The sequence below is a fragment of the Doryrhamphus excisus genome, linkage group LG9 (assembly GCF_037039965.1).
Source record: "Doryrhamphus excisus strain RoL-2023G ecotype Guam linkage group LG9, RoL_Dexc_Guam_v1.1, whole genome shotgun sequence".
Classification (NCBI taxonomy): domain Eukaryota; kingdom Metazoa; phylum Chordata; class Actinopteri; order Syngnathiformes; family Syngnathidae; genus Doryrhamphus; species Doryrhamphus excisus.
In genome coordinates, this window is record NC_136365.1 from 16,616,098 (window position 1) to 16,638,472 (window position 22,375).

The 22,375-nt window shown below is 40.9% G+C and overlaps 1 protein-coding gene across 2 annotated transcripts; it reads right to left on the reverse strand.

Moving 5' to 3' along the window:
• Positions 1–1,623: 1,623 nt before the first annotated feature.
• Positions 1,624–22,229, reverse strand: pdgfba (platelet derived growth factor subunit Ba). Of its 2 annotated transcripts, none has more exons than XM_058078841.2 (7): positions 21,652–22,229; positions 11,779–11,881; positions 7,595–7,657; positions 7,318–7,514; positions 4,481–5,348; positions 3,520–3,662; positions 1,624–2,447 (listed from the first exon to the last, which is right to left on the reverse strand). In XM_058078841.2, the coding sequence occupies exons 1-6, from the start codon at positions 21,721–21,723 to the stop codon at positions 3,541–3,543; spliced, it is 1,425 nt and encodes a 474-aa protein (XP_057934824.2). In that variant the 5' UTR covers positions 21,724–22,229; the 3' UTR covers positions 1,624–2,447; positions 3,520–3,540. The 2 variants fall into 2 exon arrangements, with proteins under 2 accessions (XP_057934824.2, XP_078649636.1); XM_078793510.1 differs by having other exon boundaries at positions 3,528–3,662; positions 21,652–22,228.
• Between the last annotated feature and the right edge of the window lie 146 nt (positions 22,230–22,375).

Below are 22,375 nucleotides of genomic sequence, written 5' to 3' on the forward strand. Positions count from 1 at the left end.
TTGCCTTGTGTATTTCTTACATAGTATAACATAAAGTGTTAAGTTGCTGTGTGATGATATTAGCATTCTTGGACTGGTCACCGGCCAATCACAGAGCTATACAATTCACATTCCATTCAGAATGTTAAATTAACCCAGTGCTTCTTAAATAGTGTGGTGGTTCCTAAACTTGTTTTGGTGCTTGCTTTGTGTATTTCTTACATCGTATAACATTACGTGTTAAGTTGCTGTGTGATGATATTAGCATTCACTGGTCACCGGCCAATCACAGGGCTACACAACTCGAAATTCCATTTAGAATATCCAATTAACCCGGTGCTCATATAGTGTGGCAGCTCCTAAACTCGTATTGGTGCTTGCCTTGTGTATTTTTTACATAGTATAACATAAAGTGTTAAGTTGTTGTGTGATGATATTAGCATTCTTTGTAAGATGACACCATGAGTAATTGAGTAATGACCTCATTAGGTCATTGTGAGCTTGGACAACAATATGCCATTTTATAACGTGTACATGTACGGTTTGTACAAATCTGTTTTTCTCTCTAACTGTAGTGGGCGTGGCCCCGGTATGCCGTGAAATCATGAGAAAAGTGATGAGAAAAGTCATGCAGATAATGAAGAGCGCTTTGCTATTTTGGAATGTGAAGCATCTATTAGACTCGAATTGCGGTAAATTGGGAGGGTTGACATCTCACAAGTGGAATTGATCTTGCGATCTCTTTGCATAATCCCAGCAACAAATTATCAAACAACAATGAAGATGATATGTATTTCCAAAGAACAAAATGTACCAACTGGATTTGGGTCACACTGGAATCATCTTCCCCCTTCTCAATGCTTCCTCTTTCACAGTTATTGTTGTTGTTCAGGCAATTATGTGCTGTAGTGTGGGTTGTGTAATGGTTCACATAGATGGGTTTCAGGCATCCAGCACAGGCTTGGTTTGCAGCCATTAACCACTCAGCCCCCTGCTGTGACCCTTAGCTACACCAAAATAATAGATTATTTGATGTTATTATTAATCATGTAGATCAGATTACTTTTAGGAATGTAGATCTGTGATGTAGCAGCATATCATGCACTGTCGTGACTATTCCAGCTTACTGATGTTTTTGGGGTTCAGTCAAGGTTAAAGTAAGTTGCGGTCTGACTTCATTAAGTCGACCTCAAGTGCGTGTCTGGGGAAAGTACATGCTGAGTCATGATTCCTGAGAGACTGAGAGAATTTGCTGACCGTATAGTTTTTTGTTTTTTTTTGCTAAGGTCCCTGTTACATGACTAATTGTCTCTCCTTAGCAGACATTTTTATTTAATGTTGATGTTTTGGAGGCTTCATCGCATACCTTCACCTTCCTCCTCTTCCTCACGGTCATTCATCATCTGTCCTGGACTCACACACACACACACACATACACACACATACACACACATACTCCCCACCTCCCTTGTCTCACTTTCACCATATGATATTCCTCTGTTGATGTGTCCATTAGACCGTTGCCACAGCAACCAGACATTTCTGCTGACCTCCGCCCGGACTTGTGCGGCAGCCTTGCAGGACATAGTACATAGATTCAGCACACACACATACACACACTAGGAGATGTATGTTGAACTTTTCTTTATTTTCTATGAAAAATAACATTCATAACAGTTACAGTGTACAACCAGTAGTTCCTTTGACCTGAAACAACAATAATAATAATATTATAATAATTACACTTGAGAACCAAAGGACTTCATTGTCCTCATTTTTTCTTTTTTTAAATAAGTTAAGAAATAAAACCCACTAAAAGCGTTTATACATACATTGTTGGCTATAACTGTCTGACAGCATCTCTAAAAGCCACGTCTTTAAGACCGCTTTTAATCATGTATGATGAGCATTTGTGGGTTAAATGTGTTTGGGATTTTTATAACTTTAGAATTGCTCGGCAGCCTGAAATGTTGAGATGGGCCGTAAATGGCCCACACGCTGCAGGTTCCCCACCCTGACTTTGCAGGCTTGGAGGTCCATGTTATACTGTATGATATGGCAGTAGTACAAAGTGAGCGGGTTAGACATCAGATGCACCCTTAACGCTCCGGCTACTCACCCAGTCTAGTCCTTCAGGTCCAGTTTAAGACCGAGTCACAAGCACCCATTAGTCAGTCATGAGGTGAGGACACCCATGGGTGCACCTCAACGTGACCTGGAGCCCAAAGCGAGTCATTCCAGTGTTTAGTGTGACATAGTTCCTTCGAAAAATTCTTAAGATTGCACTTTTTTTAGTTTCGTCCACCAGTGTCCATTCACACTTGAACCCAATGAAGGGATCCCATATGTCCAGTGTGTATCCAGTGTATCCAGTTTGCGTCCATTGTATCCAGTTTGTGTCCAGTGTGTCCATACACCCTTTGGAGCTGCTTTTCTGGCCGACGATCTTTGATTTGCTTCACAAATCCCTGTTACAGGAAGAGACATTGTTAGCGCTGAATATTAGTTTCTGTATTCTCAAGTAGAGCACTTTAAACTATTTGGTTCACTTTGTTGTGGTACTTGACATTGGGGTATTTCCATCCATCCACCATCCATCCATCCATCCACCCATGCATCCATCCACCCATCCATCCATCCATTCATCCACCCATCCATACATCCATCCATCCATCCACCCACCCATCAATTCATTCATCCATCCACCCTCCACCATCCATCCATGTACCCATCATCCATGCACCCATCCATCCTTCCATACATTCATTCATCCACCCATCCATCCATCAAATCCATCCATCCATCTGTTCATGTACCCATCCATCTGCCCATCCATTCCTTCATTCATCCACTCATTCATCCATCCACCCATCCATCCATCCATCCGTCCACCCATCAACCCACCCAGCCATCCACCATCCACCCACCCACCCATCCACCCTCCATCCACCACCCACCCACCCACACATCCATCCATCCGATTCACCCACCCACCCACCCACCCATCCATCCGTTCATGCACCCATCCATCCGCCCATCCATTCCTTCATTCATCCACCCATCCATCCGTCTGTCCGTCCACCCATCAACCCACCCAGCCATCCACCATCCACCCATCCATTCATCCACCCATCCACCCGTCCACCCGTCCACCCATCCATCCATCCATCCATCCATCCGTCCACCCATCAACCCACCCAGCCATCCACCATCCATCCACCCACCCATCCATCCATCCATCCATCCACCCATCCATCCATTCACCCACCCATCCTTCCATCCATCCATCCATCCATCCATCCAGCCATCTATCCATCCATCCAATCCACCCACCCATCCATCCATCCATCCATCCAGAGAGGCGGGGTACACCCTGGACTGGTTGCCAGCCCATTATTATTAATTCTATGATATAATTGTATTTTGCACACAGTCCAGCCTTCAACAGGCTTAGTTTTCTATGAGAGTCCATGTGAAAGGTCATTGCTAGCTCATAGTACTCATAGTGTTCATGCATTAAAGACAGTAACAGCATCACACCTGCTCACCTTCACTTCCACTCTACATGATCATAGCTCTCATGGCTGCTTTGCTGATGCGCTTGCGATGTTTCCTCCTGCGACGGGGCGATGCGGGTCTAAAGGGGGTGTGACGGCTGGAGGGCGGGCCTGCTGTGGAGATAACTGTGGAGGACACAGGCGATACATTTTAGGCAGAACACACAGTGTCCATGTTTGTCTTAAAGACGCGTTCAAGGCCTGCAGCTGGGAGCTCTCACACTTTATAATACGATGATGGTCCCTTGATGACCTTGAAGCGTGTGTGAGTTTTTTAATAAACTGGTTGAAGGCACGAGTTACATGAAAGCAGCGGGAGCACAGGGAGAGAGACTCACCATATGAGTAGGTCAATAGAGAAAATCTGTATTATATTGTATTATAACTATTATATATATAAGTATATATATATATAACCTTATATTTTATAAGACAAGACTTATCTTCTTTAATATGACTATTTATATGCATATTACAGTACTGAATAATATCTTAAGCCCTACAAATAATGCTTTTGAGTTACATTATGAATGATGGCAGATACATTGTGGGGGTTTTTGTTTAGTTTTTCTTTTCTTGGGGGGGGCTTGACCCATATTCAAAATGAAAATGTTGAAATATTTAAGCCATGTTCTTTCAGTCCAACAAGGCATCATTTAATGCCTTGTTAAGCCTCCAGTAACGCACATGACTCCAGCGTAGGCAAGAATTTGCTCTCTATTTTTTCCACGTAGTGCCATTTCAAAGCGACTACTGTGGAATATATACTATACTATAATATTATTAAATATAATATACTATAAAATGTATCCTGGATTGGCTCAAATGATGTCAAGAGGCATTTATTTACTCAGGTAAGGAGAGTACAAGGCAAAATGTCAAGTTAATTATAGCTAGTGGTTACCGCCGCCATTTTTCCCGCAAAAATGATAATTGATGTTTACCTGGCTTTGGTCTTTGCTGAGGAGGATGAGGGTGTAGACGTGTTGTCCGGTCTAGTTCATCTTGAACCACCTCCAGGACCTTCTGAGTCCTCTCTTCTTCTGTAATTTGACCTTCCTTATTGGCCAGTCTAAAGAATTTGTCCTCTCCCTCATTGGCCAGCTTGCCACTTTCGTCCCGCCTACTTTCCGTATGATGTTCTGTCAGAGTCCTTGCATGTGTGGGCGTGGCCTCCACACTTGGTCGGCTGGTGACTGATTCTTTGAAATTGGTGGAAATGGGGAAAAAGGAAGGGCTCGGGGTTGGGGGGGATCGGGTCGGGTCGCCAGGCGGGGAGGCGCTGTCCGACTGGGGGCCATTGAGTCGATATTGCGTCCTCAGGTTGTAGTCCTGATTGTAGCCCTGCTGCCGACGTACATCCCCGCCGATTTCCTCCCTGCTGACATCATGCCCGCTTCCCTGCCCCACAGGCTGAGGGCTTCCTGTGATGCCGTGCTCCGACCGGGCGTCCGACGGCCAGCTGACAAAAGAGTGATGCACTCTGGGCTGCGTCCAGTGCACAAGTTGCGTGTAGCTCCCCTGCGGCGGCCATTGCCTGGACACCGACTCCTGTTCCTCGCTGTCGTAAAGATGCTGGTTACGCTTTAAGTCTTCATGGCGATGGAGGTCCGCTTTGGAGCTGTGGGGTTTGGGCGGGACTGGGTGAGCCGCCCGAGGAAGAGGCGGGATGAGGGCAGGGTTGGGTGAGCGTGTGACGGAAACGGAAGACGACGATGAGGAAGGCTGACACCTGCAGGCCACGTGGTCTTCCACGGAGATGATGGCTTTGTCGTAATGGGCCTTCCTGTTGATGTACTGGATCTTTATCACCTACACACACACACACACACAAGTGAGAATGTCTTGTGCAACAAGCAGCCTCACGCTTGCATGAAGACGTTTCCAGACAAGCTGCTAACGCTTGGGAAATGTGGTGGCTTCCGGCCAGGAGTGATTTTTCAGATGTCATTTGTTTTAGAATTGACACAATGCACACATTTTGTTTACACTTCACAGCAAACTTGGACCTTTTATTGACTTTTTATTACTCATTATTGAGTAATAATAGTGGAGATGATGGCTTTATAATACGCTTGTCACAAAGGGGCTGCAAACACAGAGAAAGTGGCAGTCTGAAGGAATAACACAATGTGCCCTCCGGCATCTGTAAAGCTCACAAGTTCACATGCCCTATCTTGTTTGTATAATCTGAGCAAAAATGAGAGTGTAAAAATGTCACTTGAGAGTCTATTTCATCTGTTTACATTCATGCTAAGTCAATGTCCACATGTGCACTGGTATTTTTAAACAAAACAGTCACATTCAAGTGTTCATTCATTCATTCATTCATTCATTCATTCAAGAGTTACTCCTGAATCTGATTAGACTGAAATCCACAATGACTTCATATTAAGAAGACCAAACAAATACCTAGTTCCTTGTTTCAGCATACCCCAAAAGCTAACACCCTAAATGTCAGTTTTCTTTCACCTTAAATTATGTTTGTAATGTGAACTGAAAGCCAAAACTCATTCATTTTGCTCACAAAAGTTAATGAAAGTGCAGTTCATTGATATATTACTATAATAAAACTGTATAGTTAATGTCAATTTTAGCATTGCATCTTCAAAATGTTGGCAGGTGAGTGGTCTACAACAACAAATAATTTGAAAAAAAACAAAAAACGTCATTAACAGCGGTGGCTGTAGGCAACGTCCGGCTGTAGTTTTACTAACTCCACAGTATAGTAGTAGCTGCATTCAAAGTATCATGCGTGGCTTTATCTAACTCTGCATGCGCTTTAAAATGGTTACTGAGCTGTTTATGTGCAACTTGTGGATTGCTGTGATGTTTTATTTATATATGCTGACTAAGCAGTTTGCTCTTTACCGGTAGTACACCATTGGTTGTGGACTATACTTGTTAATAAATGACCACATGGTCAAAGTTTGCTACAAATCCCTTTCCACTTTCTCAAGCACTCCAAATCATGAGTAAAATTAAAATGGTAATGGTTTTATTTAATTTAAACATGCATCAGATTACAATTGAATGCATCACATAATCAGTTCACAGTTCCACATGTCCAAAAGGAGTAGGAAGAAGCAAAGCTTATTAAATCCTACCCCTCCATCTGGTACTTTTACAATCAGGAACTGTTACATTTGTTCACTTCCTGCTTTCCTAATACAGTTTAAGTTTTTTTCTTTTTTTTTTCTTTTTTAGATCATATTTTTGTCACGTACCGAAGTACGAGGTGATATGACCATCCAATGACATAATGGGTACCATAGTAAGTGTCAATATAGTGATATATATAGCACATCATGACTGGTTCAAGACTCTTCATCCTTGTATTTAGCAAACATCAACTGCTTGTATTGTTTCTTGAATTGGCTCATCGTTGTGCATTGTTTGAGGTCCTTACTCAATCCATTCCATAGTTTGATTCCACATACTGAAATGCTATGGCTTTTTAACGTAGTCCTAGCATATAAGTGTTTCAAATGTAGTTCTTCCCTGAGATCATATTTCTCCTCTCTTGTAGAGAAGTATTGGATGACATTTTAGGTAATTGGTTATTTTTAGCCTCATGCATTATTTTAGCTGTTTGAAGATGAACTATATCAGCAAGTTTAAGTATTTGTGATTTTAGAAATGGTGTCCCATGTAGTGAGCTTTTACAATATTTGCAGCCATTGGTAGTGTAGCGGTTGACAGCTTCTGTAGGATCATTTGCCACTTCATGCTTTTTACTAGACTCCAATTTGGACTGGTGTGGTCCTGGTGTTGGGTTTACCTGCAGGTATCTGCTGGAGGTGACGGTGGGAACGCACTGCAGCAGCCTGGTGTTGCAGCAACCCGAACATCGCTGCACCTCCACGCAAGGCGGCCACAGCATGAAGTTGGCGTTGCGCCGGTCCAACATGGACCTCGTCACTTCCATCACCTCCGTCCGAACTTTGCACGCCGCCTGCTGAGCTACCTCAGCCTCCACTAGAGGGCAGTAAAGGGACGGTTCAATGTAAAGTTGACAGAATAGAATTAAACACAGTAGAATAAGAAAGAAATCCTACCGATACTTCTGATGTGTCGTCTTTGGGTTTGATTAGTGAGAATATTGCCATCATCCTCTCCTTCTAAAATAAAAAAAGACACATTTTGTCATTTTCGGTGTGGCATAAATTCGTCACAACTTTAACAAGCATGAACTTTTTTAGCCCGGATCATTGTTCACTGCACAAAGGAAGCCATTTTTCCTCCTTCTGCTGAAACAATTAGTCTATTTTTTGCCGCAATTTGTCTCAGCGCTGTCAAGAATACTGCTGAGGGGAAATATGAGCTGTTAAATATAGTCAACGTGTGTGTGCATACCACCATTTTATAATTTGCTCTTTCATTTTAATTATATCCCTAAGTGTAAATGAGAGAGGTTATCCTGGGGTATTTCTTTAATATGTTTCTTAATGAAGTGCCTGATGCTGAGCAGCTTGCTATTACTCCCAGAGGTTGTTTTCATCTGTGCAATTATTTCAGCTTGACTTGAGCTTCCTTTCTTCTTCTTGTCACTTAATTCGGTTAAAAGTGAGAGCACGAGTACTTTGAAAGACGAGAGACGGTATGTGCTGACTCACTCCATTTTACCGTCGTATTGGACAATCAAGTCAACACTTGATGAGGCATCAGGGCGCCACTGTTGCCAACTTTTCAGTAAGATAAGAAGCTAATTGGCATATCATTTGCATATGATGTTGTAAAATGGAAAAATTAAAACCTCATAGGAGCGACAAAAAAATGGAGTAAAGCCAGATCTAGTCATGAAATCGCCAAGTTGGCAAAACTGCCCCCTGTTGGTCTGGAGTGGAATTTGATGGGCTAGTTTTGTTGGATTGTTACATATTAAATTGCTACAACACCATTTGAGTTTAAAGAATAAATGCACAAATGTGCTTAATTAGCTAAAGGACCAAAATGAATTATGAAAAGTACAAATCTTCGGAAACATGGATGAATAATACATATTCTGGCCTGACTATGCAGCTACCTAAACAGGCTGCAGGGTCATTCTAACAGGCCGTTTTTTGACAGTTTGGAGACTTCTTGATGATGTAGAACTTGATCCGTCCTACAATCAAACAAATGTTTGTAACATATTCACCCAGCAGAGGGCATAGGCAATTCAGGCCCACTATCAGGTTGCCTAAACGAGCTGCAAGGTATCTCAAACAGGAAGTATAATCTGTTTTTGACAGTTTGTTGATCATGTGAAACTTGATAGACCTAAATGTTCATGACTTTGCAGCAATCAGAAGAGAGCAGCAGTAATTCAGGCCCGATTGTTTTGCTCCCTAAATGGGCTGCAGAGTAGATCAAACGAGAAGTATAAGCCATATTTAACAGTTAAAAGTTTTCTTGATCATGTGACACTTGATGGATCGAAATGTTCATGACTTTGCAGCAACCAGAAAAGAGCAGCAGTAATTCAGGCCCGATTGTTTTGCTCCCTAAATGGGCTGCAGAGTAGATCAAACGAGAAGTATAAGCCATATTTAACAGTTAAAAGTTTTCTTGATCATGTGACACTTGATGGATCGAAATGTTCATGACTTTGCAGCAACCAGAAAAGAGCAGCAGTAATTCAGGCCCGATTGTTGTGCTCCCTAAATGGGCTGCAGAGTAGATCAAACAGGAAGTATAAGCCATTTTTAACAGTTAAGAGCTGTCTTGATCATGTGACACTTGATGGACCTAAATGTTCATGACTTTGCAGCAACCAGAAAAGAGCAGCAGTAATTCAGGCCCGATTGTTTTGCTCCCTAAATGGGCTGCAGAGTAGATCAAACAGGAAGTATAAGCCATTTTTAACAGTTAAGAGCTGTCTTGATCATGTGACACTTGATGGACCTAAATGTTCATGACTTTGCAGCAACCAGAAAAGAGCAGCAGTAATTCAGGCCCGATTGTTGTGCTCCCTAAATGGGCTGCAGAGTAGATCAAACAGGAAGTATAAGCCATATTTAACAGTTAAAAGTTTTCTTGATCATGTGACACTTGATGGATCGAAATGTTCATGACTTTGCAGCAACCAGAAAAGAGCAGCAGTAATTCAGGCCCGATTGTTTTGCTCCCTAAATGGGCTGCAGAGTAGATCAAACGAGAAGTATAAGCCATATTTAACAGTTAAAAGTTTTCTTGATCATGTGACACTTGATGGATCGAAATGTTCATGACTTTGCAGCAACCAGAAAAGAGCAGCAGTAATTCAGGCCCGATTGTTGTGCTCCCTAAATGGGCTGCAGAGTAGATCAAACAGGAAGTATAAGCCATTTTTAACAGTTAAGAGCTGTCTTGATCATGTGACACTTGATGGACCTAAATGTTCATGACTTTGCAGCAACCAGAAAAGAGCAGCAGTAATTCAGGCCCGATTGTTTTGCTCCCTAAATGGGCTGCAGAGTAGATCAAACAGGAAGTATAAGCCATATTTAACAGTTAAAAGTTTTCTTGATCATGTGACACTTGATGGACCTAAATGTTCATGACTTTGCAGCAACCAGAAAAGAGCAGCAATAATTCAGGCCCGATTGTTGTGCTCCCTAAATGGGCTGCAGAGTAGATCAAACAGGAAGTATAAGCCATTTTTAACAGTTAAGAGCTGTCTTGATCATGTGACACTTGATGGACCTAAATGTTCATGACTTTGCAGCAACCAGAAAAGAGCAGCAGTAATTCAGGCCTGATTGTTTTGCTCCCTAAATGGGCTGCAGAGTAGATCAAACAGGAAGTATAAGCCATATTTAACAGTTAAAAGTTTTCTTGATCATGTGACACTTGATGGACCTAAATGTTCATGACTTTGCAGCAACCAGAAAAGAGCAGCAATAATTCAGGCCCGATTGTTGTGCTCCCTAAATGGGCTGCAGAGTAGATCAAACAGGAAGTATAAGCCATATTTAACAGTTAAAAGTTTTCTTGATCATGTGACACTTGATGGACCTAAATGTTCATGACTTTGCAGCAACCAGAAAAGAGCAGCAATAATTCAGGCCCGATTGTTGTGCTCCCTAAATGGGCTGCAGAGTAGATCAAACAGGAAGTATAAGCCATATTTAACAGTTAAAAGTTTTCTTGATCATGTGACACTTGATGGACCTAAATGTTCATGACTTTGCAGCAACCAGAAAAGAGCAGCAATAATTCAGGCCCGATTGTTGTGCTCCCTAAATGGGCTGCAGAGTAGATCAAACAGGAAGTATAAGCCATATTTAACAGTTAAAAGTTTTCTTGATCATGTGACACTTGATGGACCTAAATGTTCATGACTTTGCAGCAACCAGAAAAGAGCAGCAATAATTCAGGCCCGATTGTTGTGCTCCCTAAATGGGCTGCAGAGTAGATCAAACAGGAAGTATAAGCCATATTTAACAGTTAAAAGTTTTCTTGATCATGTGACACTTGATGGACCTAAATGTTCATGACTTTGCAGCAACCAGAAAAGAGCAGCAGTAATTCAGGCCCGATTGTTTTGCTCCCTAAATGGGCTGCAGAGTAGATCAAACAGAAGTATAAGCCATTTTTGGCCGTTAACAGTTGTCTTGATCGTGGGAAACATCATGGATCTAAATATTGATGACTTGACAACAACTATAAGAAGGCACACGTAAATCAGGCCCGACTATTTTGCTGTTGAAAGCTGAGAGTAGCTCATGTTATTGCGACGTTGAGCTTTATGTACTACAAAATAAGGTAGCTGGATGTAAATGAAAACACAATTAATCATTCATTTTCCAGACTCATTTAGTCAGTTGCTCATCCCGAAAAGTCAAAAGCATACTACACCGTGAGTCATCTTGTCCCGTTTTTTTTGCATACGGTCCTCTCTGTGTCGCTGTTATGTCACTGCTTTATTTATGGCTCATGATTAACGATGAAAGGATCAGCTATTAATATATGCATGTGTGACTTAGTTTCACTTTAGCATTAATGTATTTTTTATCAAACTTGCCGAGCAGTGTATGCATGACTGTTTTCTCAGACTTTGGCACCACAGGGACGTGGCACATGAGAGTTAGGAAAAGTAGCAAACTTCTTTTTTTCTCAGCTTGTTTCTATCAAGGTCACAGCTATTTTCTCAAGTGTATCCAAGATGGTTGCATTCTTGCCACTGCAGCCAGCTGGAGCCACACCCCCTCCCCCCCTAATGCTCACCTCCTACATGTCTGTCTGTGAAGCGTTTTTTTGTGCATGTTAGTGTTTGTACCTATTGCACCAGCTTCATGCTGCAGCAGCATCTTCAGGTCATCCACAGAGGAGATAGGAGAGTTTCTCACCAGGTCGACCAGCGACGCAGGGAGCGGCTCGCCCTGGAAAAAAAAACACAACGCTTTGTCTCACTAAGTACATTGATTGGCATCGTTAATTTCTTCTTCTTTAAAGTAGGCTTAGTTATAAGTATCATAACTTCCCGTTTTAAATGTAAGTTAAAATGTAAGTTTAAATGTAAGTTTAAATGCAAGTTTTAAATGTGTCCAAGTGAGGTTAATTGGTTGCCTTTAAGTCCAACATCAGAGCATCAGCGCTTAGAAAATAGTCGACCACTCAAACTAATTAGCTGCATAAAACCAAAGGGCCTGACATTTTACCACTATTTTCTTCAAATGTAATCCCTTGGCCAGGCTTTTCTGGCAGCCCTAATGAGTTATTCTACTCTACTTATTTTACTTTATTTTATACCACAAAATATAAAGAACACACCCTTTCACAATTGTTATTAAAAGAGCCTTTTTCTCAACAGGTTTTTGGCAATATTATTTGATTTAAATAAATGTTCCTTTTAAATATACCATTATTTTATACAATAAAATTTAAGAACACAACCTTTTAGAATTTTTATTAAAATAGCCTTTACTCCACATTTTTTGGCAATATTATTTAATTTAAATAAATATTCCTTTCAATTATGCCATTATTTTATACAACAAAATATAAAGAACACACCCTTTCACAATTTTTATTAAAATAGCCTTTTCTCCACATTTTTGTTGGCAATATTATTTGATTTAAATAGATGTTCCTTTTAATTATGCCATTATTTTATACAACAAAATATAAAGAACACACCCTTTCAGAATTCTTATTAAAATAGCCTTTTCTCCACATTTTTTGGCTATATTATTTGATTTAAATAAATGTTCCTTTTAATTATGCCATTATTTTATACAACAAAATATAAAGAACACACCCTTTCACATTTTTTATTAAAATAGCCTTTTCTCCACATTTTTTTGGGAATATTATTTGATTTAAATAAATGTTCCTTTTAATTATGCCATTATTTTATACAACAAAATATAAAGAACACACCCTTTCACATTTTTTATTAAAATAGCCTTTTCTCCACATTTTTTTGGGAATATTGTTTGATTTAAATAGATGTTCCTTTTAATTATGCCATTATTTTATACAACAAAATATAAAGAACACACCCTTTCACAATTTTTATTAAAATAGCCTTTTCTCCACATTTTTTGGCAATATTATTTGATTTAAATAAATGTTCCTTTTGATTATGCCATTATTTCATACAACAAAATATAAAGAACACACCCTTTCAGAATTTTTATTAAAATAGCCTTGACGCCACAATTTTTTGGCAATATTATTTGATTTAAATAAATGTTCCTTTTAATTATGCCATTATTTTATACAACAAAATATAAAGAACACACCCTTTTTATTATTATAGCCTCAAATAGCCACAATTTTTTGGCAATATTATTTGATTTAATAAACAAATCCTTTTTATTATGCCATTATTTGATTTTATTCTATTTTACTTTGGTTTAGCACTTTTGTTTTAGCATTTTGTATGCACTGTAGCCGGAAAATTGTCCAATTTGGAAATTAATTTCCTTGTTTATTATTTGCAATAATTAAATTCTGTAGTATTTTACTTTTCGAATAATTTATTTAATTAAATTTTATTTAAAATAAATAGAGCAAGGCATTAAATGATGCCTTGTCGGACTGAAAGAACATGGCTTAAATATTTCAACATTTTCATTTTGAATATGGGTCAAGCCCTGAAAAACTAAACAAAAACCCCTGCAATGTATCTGCCATCATTCATAATGTAACTCAAAAGCATTATTTGTAGGGCTTAAGATATTATTCAGTACTATATGTATATAAATAGTTATACTAAAGAAGACAAATGTTGTCTTATGCTCCAGTTTCACTTCCTCCCGCAGAGGAAACCATGGTTGGGATGTGTGTTGATGCCGTTGTCACTCTCTTTGTTGTCACTTTCTGGTTTGGCCACAAAGACACTTTCTGTGTGTGTTCCGCTAGTCCGTATATTGGCTACAGTATCATAGTAGCATAATAAGACTCGGAACATGAGTTGTATGAAAACGTATACCTGTACAGTGTATATTAGCAGTGAAGTAGTCATGTACTTTACCCTCGCCACTGAAGGTGGTGGGAGAAATAAGACTGTTTACGCAGCTGCCGTGAGGAATTAGATTCTTAAAGTCAAGACTCGATAACTTACTGTTTGTCGTGCTTTGCTACAAATGCGATAAGAGTGGTATTCGACAGGGATTACTGGACTTTATGGAACTTATTCACAGGTAGGATGTTCGGAATGTTAGTCAATCTCAACTGAATTTATTGAAGACATTTCTCATTGAGGCTGCACGGTGGTCGAGTGGTTAGCACGCAGACCTCACAGCTAGGAGACCCTCCACCCTCTGCCATCTCTGTGTGGAGTTTGCATGTTTACTCTGGTTTCCTCCCACATTCCAAAAACATGCTAGGTTAATTGGCGACTCCAAATTGTCCATAGGTATGAATGTGAGTGTGAATGGTTGTTTGTCTATATGTGCCCTGTGATTGGCTGGCCACCAGTCCAGGGTGTACCCCGCCTCTCGCCCGAAGACAGCTGGGATAGGCTCCAGCACCCTTGCGACCCTCGTGAGGAAAAGCTGTAGAAAATGAATGAATGAATTTTTTTGTCATTGAGTAAGTCCTGCTGGGGACACGCCCTATTGTGTGTCTGTAGCTTTAATGCTAATGAGCTGTGATTGTCTGCATGTGAAGGCTTCTGTGCACTTCATCCACTCTAAGTAGTATCATGACATCCAATCACTTGTTTGCTACAGAAAGCTTGCTGTCTTCAGGCGAGAGGCGGGGTACACCCTGGACTGGTCACCAGCCAATCACAGGGCACATTTAGACAAACAACCATTCACACTCACATTCATACTTATGGACAATTTGGAGTCGCCAATTAACCTAGCATGTTTTTGGAATGTGGGAGGAAACCGCAGTACCCGGAGAAAACCCACGCATGCACGGGGAGAACATGCAAACTCCACACAGAGATGGCCGAGGGTGGGATTGAACTCGGGTCTACTAGCTGTGAGGTCTGCATGCTAACCACTCATCCACCGTGCAGCCCTCCACATTTATACAAGGTGGGCCAAATAGTGACTGGATTGAAGGAAGCAGGGCTCAAACCACCAATGCCAAAACCAGTCTTAAAGTGTGTCGTTGCCTTAAACCAATCAGAATGAAAACCTTAACACCGGTCCCGTCCTGTAGCTTCTCTAAGATGGATAAGATGACTCAATGAAACAATTGTGTGTGTCTCAAACGTCGTTCAGTATTGTCGCTGTCGTCGGAAGTGTCGGTCCCACTGGCCGCTCCGTCTCCGAACTCATTCACATTCACACACAAGCCTCCCTTGTTACACATTAACAACTGTGCATCCATCCATCCATCTGTTTTCTGTACTGTACCGTATCCTCTCACAGCAGCAACATGATGCATCATAATTTTAGTTAGCTTCAGGTTGCTAGGCAGAATTGCTTAAATCATTTTGGCTCCAAAACCCCTAAAAAAAACAATTGGCATACACTACAGCAGCCTTGACTTATTTTTACACTTACATTTAATAAAGGGTTATTAGTCATTCATTTTCCATGAGTTTTAATTGGAACATGAAAAGTTGTATAATAGGGCGGCACGGCGGTCTAGTGTTTAGCGCGCAGACCTCACAGCTAGGAGACCAGTGTTCAATTCCGCACTTGGCCATCTCTGTGTGGAGTTTGCATGTTCTGCATTCGTGCATGCGTGGATTTCCTCCCACATTCCAAAAACATGCTAGGTTAATTGGCGACTCCAAATTGTCCATAGGTATGAATGTGAGTGTGAATGGTTGTTTGTCTATATGTGTCCTGTGATTGGCTGGCCACCAGTCCAGGGTGTACCCCGCCTCTGGCCCGAAGACAGCTGGGATAGGCTCCAGCATCCCCTGCGACCCTTGTGAGGATAAGCGGTAGAAAATGAATGAATGAATGAAAAATTGTATTATAATAGTTTAACTATAATTTCATTTCCATCTTCTCGTTCTGAATGTTCCTGTTTTCTTTTCTGCATCTGGGTTTGTCCTTGCGGTCGTGTCTCTGTCGTGCACCGGTGGGCGGCGGCGTAGGACACCTGGATGACTTTCACAAGCCATTGGCTGACCTAGTTAAGCAAACACACGCTGTTTTCCGCTTCTGATGCTTAACCACTGCTTTCCCACCAATTTATCCCCACGCGTACACAAGGAGCAGCAACGCACATTGTTAAACACGAGTGAGGGGTGCATACGCACAGACAAACAGGAACTAGCGGCTGACATGAAGAGAGCAGCCATAAAGTGGACACGAAGCTAATAATACACCTCAACCCAGCTAAATGAGCCTGTTTGGATGCCACGCTAAGTTAATTATTTGCTTTCCGCACCTCAAATATTGTCTTTATCCTCTTTGGGGGCGACATTTTTCCGCTCACAGTGTTGTTGTTTTTATTTTTTCCTGACATAACTATATCTGTTGTTGCAGTGCAAAGGGGCTCGCGGTGCAGGAAGCCTGGAAGGCATGGAGAGATCTTATGGAATGTTTGTGGAGAAAGGTGAGGTGTAATGGAATGTAATTATGGGGCCAGTTGGCTGTTCTTACACACACACACACACACACACACACACATACACATACACACACACAGTCATGTTTCCATCATGAGGACATCAGACTGCATGTATTTCCCCTTCATTTGTTTTATTGCAAAAATGCTTCTCAAAGATCCTTCATATAACAGAACCACTCTGCTGTTTTTAGGAACCTATTGCCAAAACAAAGATCCTTTACAGGACAGGTGAGCTCTGTAGTTTTTATGGATGTACTGCAAAAATACGAGTCAAAGAGCCTTTAAAGACCACCAAAACATGATCTCCTCTAGGACAAGATGATGCTGGTCTTAAGAATGTACTGCAAAAAGTGTTCAGTCAGTATAGTACAGATAAATAAATAGTAGGGATGTCCGATAATGATCAGTGTTGATCATTATAGGCCCGATATCAGCATAAAAATGCCATATCGGTTGATATTGGTATCTGATTTTTTTTCCTTATCATGAAAACCGATTTAAAAAAAATTCCTCCATACAACACGTGTCCAATCCACTACAGGAGATATGTCCTGTTTCACATATCGATATCAGGAATTGAGAGTTGGACAATCTCGGCATATCGGTTTTCGGCAAAGAAGTATTTTAACATCATAGGGGCACAAAAACATTTCTGTCCCCCAGAAGTGGCATGACAGAATATAATTGAGAACCACTGCGCTAGTCAAAGATCCTTTATACTGTAGGATGGAGGTGCTCTAATGTTCTTAAGGGTGTACTGTACAGCAAAATCGATAGCCACGTTTACATGGACCCAAATATTCCAATTCCATTCGGGTTATTTGCTCAAACGGAAAGAATGTAACCTTTGTATACACCTCATTCCGAAAAAAAAAGTGCCAATCCGAATGAATATATAATCGGATTCACAGGGGTGGAATATTCCTTTCCCCAATCCGATTGAGGTATCTTGTAACCGCTCAATCAGAAAGTTGTCAGACTGCGTTCTTCTTCTGTTGTTTATTGGCGGTTGGCAAGCAGCTTTCGTGTGCATTACCGCCATCTGTGGAACAGAATCTAAACCCTTCTATACGCCATTCACAAGTCCAGTTTTATTAACAAACAAAATACATATCTATATAAAACATGTGCTGAGCTTTATTATAAATTATTAGTAAGATTGAACTTTATCTTTTCCTGTTCCCATGTGCGTTCTTTCAGCGAATGCTGAGATATGACGTAACACGTAGCTTGATATGTTCTTCGATTTAAAAAAATGAAGGCGAACAATCGGCACTGGACTGCTGCGGAAAGTTTGTTTTTGATTCAAACTAAATTTCAAGACTGCACGAAGGAAAAACTGGCATTATGGAGTTATTCCAACAAGTGAAAGAAAAACTGGAGGAAGTCGGTATCACGTGATGTTGGTGTTTACGTTTTACTGCGCATGCCCCATTGACTATTCTGGTTGATTATAGCAGCGCATGTAGACACGCGATTGGAATATTCCTTTCCATGTATACCATTGCTTTCGGAAAGGTCATTCGGAAAGATTCCATTCGAAAAGAGAAAACTCCTCATGTAAACGTGGCTAATGATCCTCTATATGACAGGACCTATACTATCAGGACCTATACTATAGGACGCTTTCAAAGAAGTTCTATTTAATAGAGATTAATAAAAATGTTTTTTTCTGGTCTAGCAGCTACTTGTTGCTAGGCAAAACTCATAAGGCGCCATCAATTCCTGCCTCATTGACCAATGAAAATGAAATAGCATCAATATAAAAACAATTTTAATGCAGATGCTTGTCTCTTTGATAATGGTGCTCCCAACAAGAACATTCTCCAATGTCCTTGCACCAAAGACGGCTTAAAAACAAATACTCTTATCAGCCTTTTGCGCTTTTTCAATCTGACAGACACACACACACACACACACACTGACACAAGCGCATATGTCCAGTAACACATGTGCAGCTGGCCATGCACCCAGATGTGCACACACACACACACACACGCGTGCACACAAAGTCGTTGAAAATCCCAAGCAGATTAGTTGTTGTTCTTATGTAAAATGGATCAAGATCAGCGGCTGCCAATCACAAGAGCTAAACTCAAACACTGGGGACAATAGTCACATGACGCTGTTGACTCCGAGTGTGTGTGATTGTGTGTAAGGTGTCAACGGGGTCACTATTGGAGCTGCTATTAGCTTAGCAGGTTCCACAAAGGTCAACGGGCAGCGTTAACTGCATTTCCAATTGCTGTGATAGATAGACTGATGGCTTTAACTAGTATAACAGTACATACTTTATACAAGAATAAAGTCATAATATTCCGAAGACGTGTGATTTTACAAGAAAAAGTAATTATTTTACTTTTTTTGGAAATTTGCCCATCATTCACAATCCTTATGTGAAACATGAACGCATATTTATTTCCCTTTCCTGTGCATTAAAACACAATAAAATGAGTTAATAGGAACTAGCTAACAATGCACGTCAGTAGGATACACTTATTCCGACTATGGCGCCCTCTAAATAAAACTTCATGCTGATGATAACATGTAATATTTGCAGTATCTTGCTGTATTTTAATGATTTAAAACACTACCGAAACGTCTAATCTCAGCGCATTGATACACATATTTATGCTAGTTCCGTCAACAACAGCAGCATAGATACAACGACGACACTTACAAAGTCCGCTCTCATTGGCATGGCTGTGTCTTCCAGTCCTCAGGTAGAAAATGCTAATGGAAAACAAGCATCTTGTTGAGTCCTTGTAGCTGAATTGAGAGCTAGGTCAATGGCTAGCCATTAGCGAGGCGTCGTGTAAGTCCACCAAATAAAAATATTTTTTTATTGTTAGCTGCTACAATAACAATATTGCTGTAGCTTGGCTAATATACAAGTCAGTTATGTAAACAGAACACTGTTGCCGTTTTTTTTTAGGTTTTTTTTAGGCTTTAGTGTGTCTCCCATGACACCTGTTGTTAGCTAGCTCATATTAACCCCTTTTGTCACACTAGAATGCACATAAAATTGAAAGATTAGGGCAAAAATTCCTCCAAAAGTGCAGTTCCCCTTTAAGGTATACGTCTGTGTAATATTTGACATACAAGGAAATAGTAAATTTGTGATATGAGCATAAAAAAAGTTGGGATATTACGAGAAATTGCAATAATAAAAATTGTAATAATATGAAAAGAAACGTCTGAATTCTACAAAACATTTACAAAACAATTACAAGAATACAATTAAGAAATTTTGAGAATGTCAGGAGGAAATATGGATTTCAGATTATGAGAGGGGGAGTAATTATATTATGCTGCACAAGGTGAGAATTTGACAAGAATAATTACAATTGCAATGGGATACATGTCTTAGGATGACGTATTATATTAGGATGACATATCATATTTGACTAACAATGAAATAGTAAAGCAAAATAGTTTCCATTTATGAGAACAAAATCTTGAACCATGATGGGAAATCCATCATGGTTCAAGATCATGTTAATGATGTTTGACACGTGATGTGGTGTGCTTTGGCCTGTTAGCCTTTTCCTACGATAGACAACATCTCCAGTAGATAAATACATACATTCAGAAGATGGATACAAGCAGCTGGATGGATACAGTACATACTTGAGTGTGTATTTGACTGCCAACTGGCTGCTGGCAAAAGAAGCAGCTGGACTCATGAGGCTGAATGAGGTGACTGCAGTGACATCATCATTGACGACACACACACACACACACACACATTGAAAGTCCAGAGAGAGTGTATGTGATTGCCTTCGAGCTCCAGCAGAAAGCGTTTCTAAAGTCGTGACACTAAAGCTTAGCCTGGGGGTGGGGTGAGGGGGGGCAGGCAGTGATGACATGCACAATGTCACATACATGCAAGCACGGTGCTGGGCCACGTTTTACTAGAAAGCTTTTACTAATGAATACTTCATGTGTAGGTGAGATTGTTAAAACGCTTCATCAGATCATCTTTCTGAACATCCAATGAGATTGCTCTGAAGTCATCCCTATGGCGCTCGCCACTACTAGGGCAGGGGTCTCTGATCAATGGGAAAATTTCACTGTGTTTTGTTTTGCTTCATTGTCCCACTTTGTTTGGCGGTCCTTGAACGCATTATAGTCATGTGCAACCTTCCTCCCACGCTACATAGATAGATTACTCTATTGTATTTTTTCATGGTTGTCTTTCATCTCATATTTGGAAATGCGTAAAGGTCAATTTTTGATGATGATGTTAATAATCTTCTCCTGTTCCTGTCTTAGTTTTGCATAATAAGATATATTACATCATAATGTACAAGTACAAGGAACACGGTATGCGGGTCAAAAAAAAATTGGGGACTACTGTACTAGGAGAAAAACTTTGCATGGGACCTGGGGGTGTTGCTATGATATGCCGTGATATACTATGATATGCTATGCACAAGTTGCATACAAATCTCACATAGATATCTGTATTGTCACAAGTGCATTGTCTTTTTCTGTTTTGTGTGAATGATGGAAAAGAGGAAATTAGATTTTAGGGTGTTTGACGTGAAAACATTCTGGGAATCATTGCCTTTTTTGTTTTTTTGTTTTTTCATCCTGAGTGATGTCGGCCTCATAAAGACTGGCGACAAGGTTGGTGCCAGTGAGGCTACGCTGCTCAACATGCTGAACATCTCCCCTTTCCTAGTTGCTTAGTTCAATATGTCTAAAAGGGTGTATGAAAGTATACGCCAAAATGTAATAATCATTAAACAAGGAATGCAACATATAGTAACATCTCAAACCTGACTGCTGACACTCGTTATGGGGAAGTTTGTCATTTATTGTACGGACTTGCTGTTTTTACACTTGTATGATAGTTAATTGACTTTATTTTGCGCTTGTATGCAGGTTAGAATGTTAAAATGTTGACAAAACACAGTTAGTACATGTATTGTGATGACCGCAGTTTGACCCTGAAACAGATTAAAGCAATTTCTATCATCTCCTATAGGGACTGAATGGAACAATGTCAACAATGTAAAGCTGCAATGAAAAGTCTTTCTTCACCTTCCATACCTAACCCCTTTTTCCTGTCTGTATTCCACTCCATTTACCCATTTGTCTTATATTTAAGGTGCCCATGACATCACAGACCTAGTCCACAATGGGGTCTTACCTCAGCGCTGCAGAACCTCAGGATCGACGCTGAAAGCGCGGCCAGGAGCAGCAGCAGGAGCCACGACCTCATGTTGCCGCCCAGCCAGAGGAGCCGCCAGCGACCGGCTGGGCATTTAGCACCCCGGCGTCCACTCTCACCGAGCCTCGGTCCCCGCTGGCTGAGTCCCACTGAAGTACGCAGTGTATATGAGTGAAGGATCCCAATCCGGGGCTGATGGCTCACAGGAGTGACTCACACTCCGGCGAGACGTGTGTGACTCTGTCCATGGTCGGGACAGGTGCCTGTGGGGGCGTTCTGGTCCACGGATGAGAACACGATCAAGATGGATCAATCAATGTGAGGTGAATCCAAACACACACAATCCACTTTTAACTCCACGAAAATCACAGTCCTCTTGTATGAAGTCCAACACGTCCAAATATCTGTGCGTAAAAGTTGATCCACGTCCACGCGCTGTGCGTAAATCTCTTTCAAATGCAACAGAGGTCAGCAGCCTTCATCCACCTCACACTTAGTGCGTGGCTTCACTCACCAAACCACCTCGGCGTGTGTATGTGTGTATGTGTGTATGTGTGTAATAACGGCATGGACCTGTTCCGTCCCTCCCACTCCACGTCACGCTCACGCTCACGCTCACGTCGTTCTCGCCCTGAGCGCGTCTATTCTACTACTGAAGTCTTGGAAAGCTCAGTGTCTTTAAACGCAACAGCGTCCCTCCTCA

Coding starts and splice junctions, on each gene's coding strand:
- pdgfba (XM_058078841.2), bottom strand. CDS start 21,723: ATGAGGTCGTGGCTCCTGCTGCTGCTCCTGGCCGCGCTTTCAGCGTCG. Junction 5,349..7,317: donor CCTCCAGCAGATACCTGCAG/GTAAACCCAACA, acceptor GTGTGTGTGTAG/GTGATAAAGATCCAGTACAT. Junction 3,663..4,480: donor TCAGCAAAGACCAAAGCCAG/GTAAACATCAAT, acceptor TGTCCTCCACAG/TTATCTCCACAGCAGGCCCG.